Source organism: Oreochromis niloticus, linkage group LG10 (genome assembly GCF_001858045.2).
Source record: "Oreochromis niloticus isolate F11D_XX linkage group LG10, O_niloticus_UMD_NMBU, whole genome shotgun sequence".
Classification (NCBI taxonomy): Eukaryota; Metazoa; Chordata; class Actinopteri; order Cichliformes; family Cichlidae; genus Oreochromis; species Oreochromis niloticus.
This window is the reverse complement of record NC_031975.2, coordinates 15337719-15348058: the sequence shown is the minus strand read 5'-3', so window position 1 is coordinate 15348058 and position 10340 is coordinate 15337719. Positions and strand designations below refer to the sequence as shown.

The 10340-nt window shown below is 44.2% G+C and overlaps 1 protein-coding gene across 1 annotated transcript in view; it reads right to left on the bottom strand.

Moving 5' to 3' along the window:
• Positions 1-561: 561 nt before the first annotated feature.
• dchs1b (dachsous cadherin-related 1b) overlaps positions 562-10340 on the bottom strand; it is an 85254-nt gene continuing 75475 nt past the window's right edge. Inside the window, exons 16-29 of the mRNA XM_005472268.3 lie at positions 9481-9606; positions 9136-9345; positions 8380-8636; positions 8082-8288; positions 7597-7993; positions 7367-7480; positions 7028-7239; positions 6747-6898; positions 6445-6575; positions 5996-6282; positions 5352-5493; positions 5072-5243; positions 4579-4988; positions 562-4491 (exon numbers count right to left, since the gene is read on the bottom strand). Of these exons, the coding sequence (XP_005472325.1) occupies positions 2444-4491; positions 4579-4988; positions 5072-5243; positions 5352-5493; positions 5996-6282; positions 6445-6575; positions 6747-6898; positions 7028-7239; positions 7367-7480; positions 7597-7993; positions 8082-8288; positions 8380-8636; positions 9136-9345; positions 9481-9606 (4865 nt within the window). The 3' untranslated portion in view covers positions 562-2443. The remainder of the gene's footprint in view (positions 4492-4578; positions 4989-5071; positions 5244-5351; positions 5494-5995; positions 6283-6444; positions 6576-6746; positions 6899-7027; positions 7240-7366; positions 7481-7596; positions 7994-8081; positions 8289-8379; positions 8637-9135; positions 9346-9480; positions 9607-10340) is intronic.

The window sequence follows — 10340 nt, the reverse complement described above, 5'->3', positions numbered from 1 at the left end:
GTTAGTGAAGGAGTCTTGGGAGAGTAGGCTGTACACACAGCTGTGTGTGGAGGTGAACATGCAAGCTGGGTCAGCAAGCCCCTTTATTTTTCTGGCAAAGCCACAGTTTGGGTTATAGGTTTCATTTGCAAAGCAGCCAGATGAGCTACAGTTGTCTGTTTAATATCAGAAGAATGCATTTATCTGTGTGTAATTGCCCCTGTGATATGTTCAAGTGATCATGAGCTGACTCTAAATTTAAGACTGCGTGTGTAATTCATCATCACCTCTCATTCGAGGCCTTGCATTTCTCTCCTACACTCAGGAGCTTCTGTCTCTGGCTCTTTCTCTTGGGCCTTGTCATAATCCATGTCTAGCTCCTTCTGTACATAACAATAACAAAGAAATGCTGCGAGGCTGTGTGTGATGACCAAATGAGGCAGAAATCCCTAGCAGCTATGCAAACATGTCTATGCTTCGTATGAAATAAACATTTTGCAATTATTCATTCAGATCAGTCGCTTCTCAGTTCTCCTCTCGCTGTCTTGAATCCTGAAAAAGATGAAGTACGACTCCAATTTGTCAAAAGAGATCAGTAGGAATTTATTATTTGCTTTAAAAAAAGAAATACAGCTTCTTTTTTTTTCTTTCTGTCTTCCATTGCTCCACTGATCAGTCACTGGCAGTCATCTCAAACTGAACTCCAAATTGCGGTTCCCAAACAAAGAAATGTTTCCGAGGCAGCCAAAGAGCATGTAGTGCTGGAGCTGGGCTCGTGACATGAGTAAGTTTAAGCTGGACCGGTGCCAGCTTTGCATGATGGGGATTTGCACGGTTGAACACAGAACAGAGGTAGAAACCAATTCTTGAAAATGTCAGGACATCCAATCACTGCAGTTAAAATGATGCGTTTGATGATGAGTATATATAAAGAAAGAAAAACAAAAAAAGCTGAGCAGTGGGTGTGTGGGGGGGGGGACTGGTGTAAAACACCTCATGTTACTGGCATTCTTGATGTATAAAGTCACAGACATAAAATACAGCACTGGTGGCTAAATCCTTGTACATTCATTAGGGCTCATGCATTCAGCCTTTTGGTTGCCACTTGTCTGGCTCGTGTGCTACATTTCTCCGGGTTACGCCATTTGAGAATCTCATCCTGGTCATCGTTGTTTTCTTTGTACTGAGATGAACAACTTCACAGTAAAACGCATTCAGGTGAATGACTGATGTAACTGATTTTAGGAAGCACTTTCTTTGAAAGACACAGAGGTGAACAGCAAACTGAGTTGTCCCTGAATAACAAAGGGAATCTTCTGTCACGGCGTGGCGCAAGTGCATGCCACAGTGCTGAACAGCTGGCAAAGTGGAAATACAGACTGATCACAGATTTTTCTTCATCTGGTTTATATGTGTTTGATTTAGGATGATCAACAATTTGACAAAAAAAAAAAATCTCAACACAGCATAAAGTGAGCTGCAGATGGTTTCCAAATGTCAGCTTGTGGTTGAAAGTCCTCTTTTCTTATAAATAATGCTAAAAACACAAACGCCTCCCTCTCACTCAATTCTGAACAATCACAAGTCTCTATAAACCTAGGAGACACATACAGTACACGTAATGTAGCCCACATACATACAAATACACATATATTCAAATACTCAAAAACAATAACCTCTTCATGTGAAATAATGGATCTGAAATCATAAATTTATATAAAAATATAAAATAAAGGTTAAATCCAAACGAGTGTTGTCCGAAAGGTGAGAAAAATAATAATCTCAATTGTTTTTTCACTATGCGATGCATTGGCAAATCAATGAATCAGTGTCTCTGTGAACACACGCCGTTTGTCTGTCCATGTGATCCGACGGGTGTGTCCAGAGACCATTCTCAGAGTAGCCACTAAATGGGTTTAATACTGGAGGGTAAAAAAACAGAAGTCCACAGACACAAAGAGAGGAACGAGGTCCTTAGCTCTCTGGCCAGCCAGCGAGGTAACATGAAAACTACACATTTATCTATCTACACTAAGGGATCTCTGACTGCAGGGCATGGTAAGTGCACATTTTCCATTTGGCTCTTAACCCTGATCAGTTCGTGGAGACCTGCGTCACTTTGTAGTGGATGGGTGGGCTGCTGCAGTCGAGCCCATCACACATATTCCTGCAAAGCTGCCGACACAATGGCAGTACAAATATTCTACCAGGAGACAGACGCTAAGTATTTTTTGTGGGTATTGCCCACCAAATGTCACTAGCGGGGAATTTGGGAAACCTTGATTTCTTTTTGTGGAATAAGACAATTGTTTTTGAGAATGACAATAAAACTGACACCATCACCGCTTGCTTTCTTTTGATCCATGCAAAAGAACATCCAAAAGGCTGGTCAATCATGCTTTGTTCAGGTTGCCCGTCTTAGAGTTTCTCCTTAAATAGCAATGTCATGTTTCAAATGTTTCAATTATATTCTCATCTCATGATCAGGACTCTGTTCCAGTGAGGGCTCCCTGGTGCTGATCATGGACGCTGAGGGCCCTTGGTTGACTCCAAATGGAGAAACAGCTGGCGATCGAGCTGCCAGAGGGGACAGAGACGGGGAGAAGCTCGGTGACATTGCTGCTGATGAAATAGATCCCTCGTGACTGATGGGGGACCTGCGGAGCGAAGCCAAGTGGGGGAATGTCCGCCCAATTACAGGGACTTTGGGAGGAACTGACATGGCTCCTGGGTGGGCCACTGATGTGATGAGAGGTGGAGGGTCAATTCTAGGTTTAGGATCCATTTTGGGCTTGGGCTGGAAGGGCTGGCGAGGGTTCTGACTTTGCTGAGCAGTTTCATCTTTCAGCCTGGCAATCTCTGTGAAGACATTTGCAAGAGGCTGGAACTGAGGGCACCAGTTGAGTAGATAATCCCAGTTATAGCTTCCACGGAGCTCCTCGTCACTGGCAACAATAGCTGTGAGGGAACCATCTACGGAAGGTTTACCATCCTCCGGAAAGGCATAATCCTTGGGGAGGGAAATATTGAGACCACGGCCCACTCCTAGGTAACCACCTCCCTCATCCCTGTAGACTGGGAGCTGTCCAGAGAGTAAGGTCCCACTGAGGCTGCCACCTAGCTTCTTTCCTTTGAACCAAGTGCTGCCCTCCAAAGCTGCAGGCTCACAGGAAATATCAGAAAGCTGGTCAGCATCCTGCTGGATTCCAGAGTCCGGTCCTCTGGCAGAGATGTGCTCCTGCATTGATGAGGTGATAGATGCAACGCGGGGATACTCATTTATCATCCTGATCTCATCATCCTCTGCTGCTTCAGCTGATCCTCTACCACTGGAGTGAGAAGGATCCAAAGACCCTCCTCTAGTGTAGGGGCCGCCACCAGCACCACCTTGGTCACCAGCATACCCTGGCAAGGCCTGGTGGTAGATCCTTTCTCCCCCTGGCCCAGGGGTACAATCATCCAGTTTTTGCAAGGCAGTTCCCGAGGCAACAGTTCTGTTTCCTGACTCCTGGTCTTTCTTTCTCCTGCGTGACTTGACCAGGAACACAACCACTGCCATGACCACAAGCAATATGATAAAACCAAGAGACACAGCAACTATGCTAATAACCAGGATGTTGACATCAGCGGCCAGGCCAAAGTTGGTGTTTGTCACATCGATGGAGACCTGGGCTGTAGTAGTGCGAGATGTATCTAGAGGGCTGTGAGCTTGCACATCTAAAGTCATAACTCTGGTTTCCCGTTTACTCCGACCCGACCCACTGCTGCTACTGCTGCCTGAGCTGTCCAGCTTGAGAAAGACCACCCCAGTGGTTTTGTTTACATCAAAATATGGTGAGCTGGCAGTAAGAGAATAAAGAACAATACCATCCACCCCTTCATCCTCATCACTTGCCTGGACCTGGCCAATGCTTTGTCCTTTCTTGGCTCCCTCTGGAACTTCAAAGGAAAAATCAGAGGATGTGAAGAGTGGGTCATACTCATCCTCACCCGTGACAAACACCTGTACAGTCACAGTGGCTGAATGGTTGCCTGAATCCACTGCCACTGCGACAAAACTGAAGGTGTTGACCTTCTCGAAGTCAAATGGAATTTTGCTTCTGATTTCTCCTGAGTTCTGGTCCACAGCAAAGCTTTCTTTTCCTGCCCCAGACCGCTCCAACATGTAATACTTCAGCTGGCCAAAAACCCCCGTGTCGTGGTCTATCGCGTGCAGAACAGTCACCGCTGAGTTGGCTGGCTGGTTTTCTCTGATACTGGCTATCAGGACATCCACAGGGAAGAACGGATGGTTATCATTCACGTCTTTGACCTCAACAATGACTGGAGCTAGGGCGAAGTGACCCTGTCCGTCTGTGGCTTGGACAATGACAACATGTGTGGGCTGGTGCTCGCGATCGAGTGCTCGCTGAAGCTTTAAGGCTCCGCTCCACGGGTCCACAGTAAATAAGTTCACCTCATTCCCAGAGCTGATAGAATACTGGACTTCAGCATTAGGAGTTGAGTCAGGGTCTGTTAAAAAATACAACAACAGAGTTCAAGTCAAACAAGACAGCGAGAGACATTTACAGGTGACTGGATGAAAGAAGGAACACCCACCTGTAGCAGTCAGTCGTATGATCTCAGTCCCAGCGGTAGCACCCTCAATCAGTGTCACGGTGTATTCTGCTCTGGTGAACGCTGGAGGATTATCATTCACATCACCGATTGTTATCACCGCAGCAACACTAGAGCTCCTCTGCGGCACGCCGCGGTCTGACACTACCACAGTGAGGTTGTACAGTGACTTGGTTTCAAAGTCAACTCCCTCGGCCAACAGCAGAGTCCCAACCGTCTGAAAGCCCCGTCCCTCCAGGAAGCGCACGCTGCTTTCGATCTGGAATGCGTTTCCTTCATTCCCGCTGGCAATGGCAAAGTCGAAGCCGCAGTTTTCTCGAGAGAGGTCGCTGTCGAACGCTTCAAAAGTGAGAACTGTCGACCCTGGGATCGTGTCTTCAGAAACCGTAGCCCTGCAAACCAACCAAGTATTATGTGAAGACGGCTGTTCGGGTTACACCTCAATATGTCCAAATTCTAATCAGCACAGACTGACCTGTACTCCGACTGGTGAAACACAGGAGCATTGTCGTTGACGTCGGATATTTGAACTTGGACTGTAGTAAAAGAGGAGAGCGGGGGCAGGCCTCTGTCGCGAGCTTCAATGACGATGCTGACTGATGGGCGCTCGGGGTCAAACTCAACTCTGTGATTGATGAAGAGAGTTCCTGAAATCAGAAGGAAATGAGATGAACTTACTCATTGTGCCAAAAGTGTTATTAAAAATGAGTGCAGGGAAATAAAATAGAGCAGGAAGCAGCCAAGCTTATCTTTACCATTGCCCGGGTCAATGTAGAAACCCTCCTTGGTTGACGACATCACTTTATAGGTGATCCTGCCGTTCTCGCCGGAGTCCCTGTCAGTCGCTGTTACTGTGATAACTGCACTTCCTGGTGGTGTGTGCTCAGGAAGAGTAACCTAAGAGAAAAAGAGACATTAATTCTAACATTTGGATACAGGAAATAAACACCCCAGCATTGGATAATATAAAGCTATAACTCATTGTGTGGAGGGCAACAGGCACTGCCTTCACAGAGGGGAAAATACTTTTTATAATGTAGTTCCTTTATCCTGTGTGTGTTTTTCCTTATACTGAGGTCATTTCCTGAGACAGAGTAGTATATTTTTTACAGGCTCATCTCCACAATGGTCCCCAAGTTAATATTAGGCAGTTAAATTTTATCACACCCATTGTGTGCAAGTTAGAAGTGTACAAATGTGTATTTTACAGTGTGTGTCAAGCCCACAAGTGCATTTAATGTTGTCTAGTAGAAATAAACTGTTTCTGAATTTACTTTAAGATCTTATAATTTGTGAATACCTCTAACAAAAACACATTCAAGCAACATTCTCTTTAGATGCCCGTATGAATTTTTAGAAAATAACAACAAATGCAATAAAAATAAAATTAAAGGCATACCTGATAAAGATCATGTGTAAATGCTGGTGCATTGTCATTAATATCTTCCACCAAAATTGTAATGTTGGCCTCAGTTTGCTGCTGGCTGTCAGTGGCTCTGACAGTCAGGGTGTACCAAGTCTTCTCCTCAAAATCCAGAGGGGCAGTGAGTGACACGCCTCCACTATAGCGGTGAATCCCAAACTTGCCTAGTGCTGTTGGGTCTAGCTGTAAAGAGTAGGAGAGGGCAGGACTGGAGTCGACGTCGTTGCCCGTCACGAGAGTGATTTCAGTGCCTATCAAAGTATCTAACAGAAATGAACTTATTAGTTGCATTCAAACACACCACATATATCGCACAGGCATGATTTGTGTGATGATGATCCTTGATCCTTACTGTTTGTAAATGTCAGCACATTGAGTGTTAACCGGAAACTCCAACAATACCTTTTAAATTAAGCAAAACTTACTCTCTGGGATGCGGATTTCCTGGTGCATGGGAATAGTGGGACTGTTGTCATTCTGGTCAACAATAATGACCGTCAGTGTGGCTGAACCTGCGAGTCGTGGACTTCCTCTGTCAGTTGCTGTAACTACCAGCCTGTGGGTGAGAAGAGAAGATGATAATCCAAACCGTCCTCTGTTATTACACTTTGGTGCTACATGAATAAACTGAATTTAACTGAATTGAAAATTATGTGCATATTCTGTTTCAGACCGATCGCACTTTGGTTACAAAAGCAAGAAAGTAAGTAAAAGTTGAAGTTCTTACTTGGTTTGAGTAAAGATCTCACGGTCCATGATGGCTGCTGTGGTAATGCTTCCTGTCACCGGGTCAATCTTGAAGAGGCCACTCATGCTTGATGACTGGATGGAGTAGGTCACCTGACCATTTTGGCCCTGATCCACATCCTCAGCAACAACCTGGAAAGAGAGGACAGAAAGGGAAACAAAGAGGAGGACATTTATTTGTAGCCTTTGTAGAACTCCAATAGACCAAATATCTGTGTAACTCTGTATTAATATTATTATTATTTTAACATTTGTGAGCACCTGTATGATTGGCATTTCATATCCTTGTGCTTCCTTCATGTAGGCCACATAATTCTGCAGCTGGAAACGAGGAAGGTTGTCATTGACATCCTGCAGGATCAAGTTAAAAGCCATGTAAGATGTAGAGGACACAGTTTCAGCCTTCACAACAAGACGGAGTCTTGGGGCGTCTTCAAAGTCTAGTTCCTTGGAGGTCTGCACCCTTATTTCACCTGTGGAACAAACAGTAGGAAGATTTGATTAAAAATTGAAGATCACAATATCCTCGTACTAATTAACCTTCTTGATAACCCATTGCATGAGACATACTTTAAGAAACACTTTCAGGGTGAGCGTTACCTGTCGAAGAGCTGATAGTGAAGGCCTGCTTTCTGTTCCCACTGAAGAGGCTGTAGCTGATACCGTTACGAGAACCATCTGGGTACTGAGCTTGAGCCTGAGCCACAGTGGTACCTGAATTTTTTCAGTGGAGCAGAGAAAAAAAAATTGTGTTTGTAATTGTTTAAAAAATGATAAAGGAGAATAAAAACCTGGTGCACTACTTGCTATTCCTGATAACACTGCCCAACCTTTTGCTGCGTTCTCCTGTATGCTGACATCTCTAGCATTCCTTGAGAAACGAATTCCGCTGTATTCCACCTCCTTCACATAAATGATCACAACACCCCGTGTAGACTGAGCTGGGCTGCCTTGGTCCATGGCCTCCACTATCAGGGTCCGTTGTGCTTGGGTGAGGTCCGCCAGTCGTTCAGTGGCCTGTATCTCCCCAGTTAGGGAGTTGATACTGAAGCCTTTCACTGGGGTGGCGAAACGGTAAAACACAGAACCATTTGCTCCAAAGTCCTTGTCCTCTGCCTTCATCGTAGCTAAAACCCGCTGGGAACGCCTGTTGGACACTTCAATGACCAGTGGATCTTGAATGAAGAAGGGGGTGTTGTCGTTGACATCCAGGACAGTTACTGTCACCTGTAAGGAAGACGTCATGTCTGAAATCGGATTTCAGATCAAAAATTCAAGCCCAATAAACACCTGAAACAGCTAACCCCTCATTTACCTGAGCAGACGAGTTCCTAGGTGCAGCTGGTGAAAGGTCAACAGCAAAAACCTGGAAGCTGTATGATGCCAGTTTTTCGCGATCCAGAGGGGCTGATGTGGTGATGCGACCATTGTGCTCATCTACAGTGAATGCGCCATGCGCCTCTCGACTGAGGAAATACAGAACCTTCCCATTTAGGTCTTCATCAGCATCGGTGGCTGAAACCTGGATACATACAAAAAAAAGTCAGATGATTAATAACTTTTTTTTCAAGTATTTCCAGTTTTTGAATATCTTTATTTCCATTTCAGCCCACCTCAAGAACCTGTGCTCCCTCTGTAGCATCCTCTGAAATTTCCACCGAGTAGCTACTTTTGCTGAAGACGGGGTTGTTGTCATTGACGTCCAGCACGTTGACTTCCACCGTGACAGTAGCACTGAGAGCAGGGCTGCCTCGGTCTGTGGCCACCACCTCCAGAGTGTATTTTGCATGCGTCTCCCTGTCGAGCCCGCGAGACGTCGACAAGGCTCCTGTGCTGGCGTGGAGTTGAAAATCTCCATCAGGGTCCCCGGCTAGAAGAAGTGGATAGAAAAAAAAAAAAAAATCAACGTGAATTCACTGCTGAAAGACGGAGACGAATGGAGACATCTGTGCCAGCTCTCCACTTAGTTCAGATTTTCGCTCTAGAGAGGTAGTACTGCTTTTGATAAGACAAACATTTGGCCACTCTGTGCAGGTTTTATTTGAGATATGGGGGAAACAGGGTCTAGTAAAACACAATAGGGTAAATTAGTCCAAAATCTCTATACAGCCTATCTCCTAGTCAGGGCTAAACTCTTACAATAGAGTGGGTACAATATCAGCAAAAATGGGTCCAGGAGTCAATTTTAGTAACACATTAAAATCTCTAAATTCAAACTTTATGATTTTCTGGCCCTTAAAAAAACAACAAAAATGACAAAAATGTAATGTTTCTCCCAGTAAACAGCAATTACAGCAATTGTGGTGACCTAAATCACTCTTTAAAATCTAATAAAATACTTGGATTGGACACACAATGCTGTTTCTCACCAGCAATTCTGTACTCCAGCTCTCCACCAGGACCTGAGTCAGGGTCTGTGGCCTTGAGGATGCAAAGCTCTACAGGAGCCTGGTTCTCTGGCACTTCAAGTCCATAAAACGGCTTTGCAAAGATTGGAGCGTTGTCATTCACGTCCTGCACCGCCACTCGGACTACAGTCTTGGCAAAGTTAGGAGGGAGGCCTCCATCCCTGGCATATACTAATATGAGACAGAAATAAAAGAGATGTTAGAGTCAGTAAAGCAAGTTAAAATAAACTGTTCATATGAGCTGATATATGCTTAAACTAACACATTAATTAAAGCATTTAAATAAACTTGTAAGGGATTTAATACCTGTAAGAGTGTAGTGATCCTGTAGCTCTGTGTCCAGTTCCTTTGTGGTGGTGATGGTTCCTGTCACAGGGTTGATTATAAAGCCTTCCTCTGATACTCCTCCATATGTTATTTGGCCATTAGAACCTTCATGAAAAAAACAAGACGCAAATAGAAATAAAGGCACACAATGGATTTGGCTACATTAAATGTAATAAGGCAGTAATTTCAAAGAATTACAGCTGCAAGTGCCGGTGCTGTAAACTTATAAGGCTCTGGATAAGGATTGTGACCACACATTATCGTTAGCATCTGCATGTGAATGATTTAAAAAGATTTGGTTTCTCAAAACCATTTATGTGTGTGGTTTAGTTCTATGGTTTTTGGGGCCGATCGGCTCTTCCTTCTTACTCATTAAACCAGCACTGAAACTTGGAACCTTTTTTTCCTTCCATATCTTGACTTTCTTGGCATTATTCCTTTGGCCAAAAATAACAACTGTCTTCAATTTGTACAATTTGCTCTTCCTGAACTAAACGAGATCTTACTTTTTAAAGAGGTTTTTGTCAAAGGAGCCACGTATTAGCAATCGGAAAAATGGCTCATTTTTGGGACACATTTTATTTAATTTTAAAATACAATCCAAGCTGAGGCTGCACAGGTATCAAGCTAGTAGCTTACATAACACTCTGTCACTGGGAGCCTTTGTTCCCATAGGTGGTCCCTTCAAATTCGCACCTCAAAGTTTAGAGTAGTTCATTTCAATACAAGCTCACTTAACATAAACACAGAGCACTTAAAAAAGGGTACAAAGATACGATCCTCATGAAATACAAAGAAGAAGAAAATGATGAATTTCAGTGAATGTCTTTGTTTAGCAA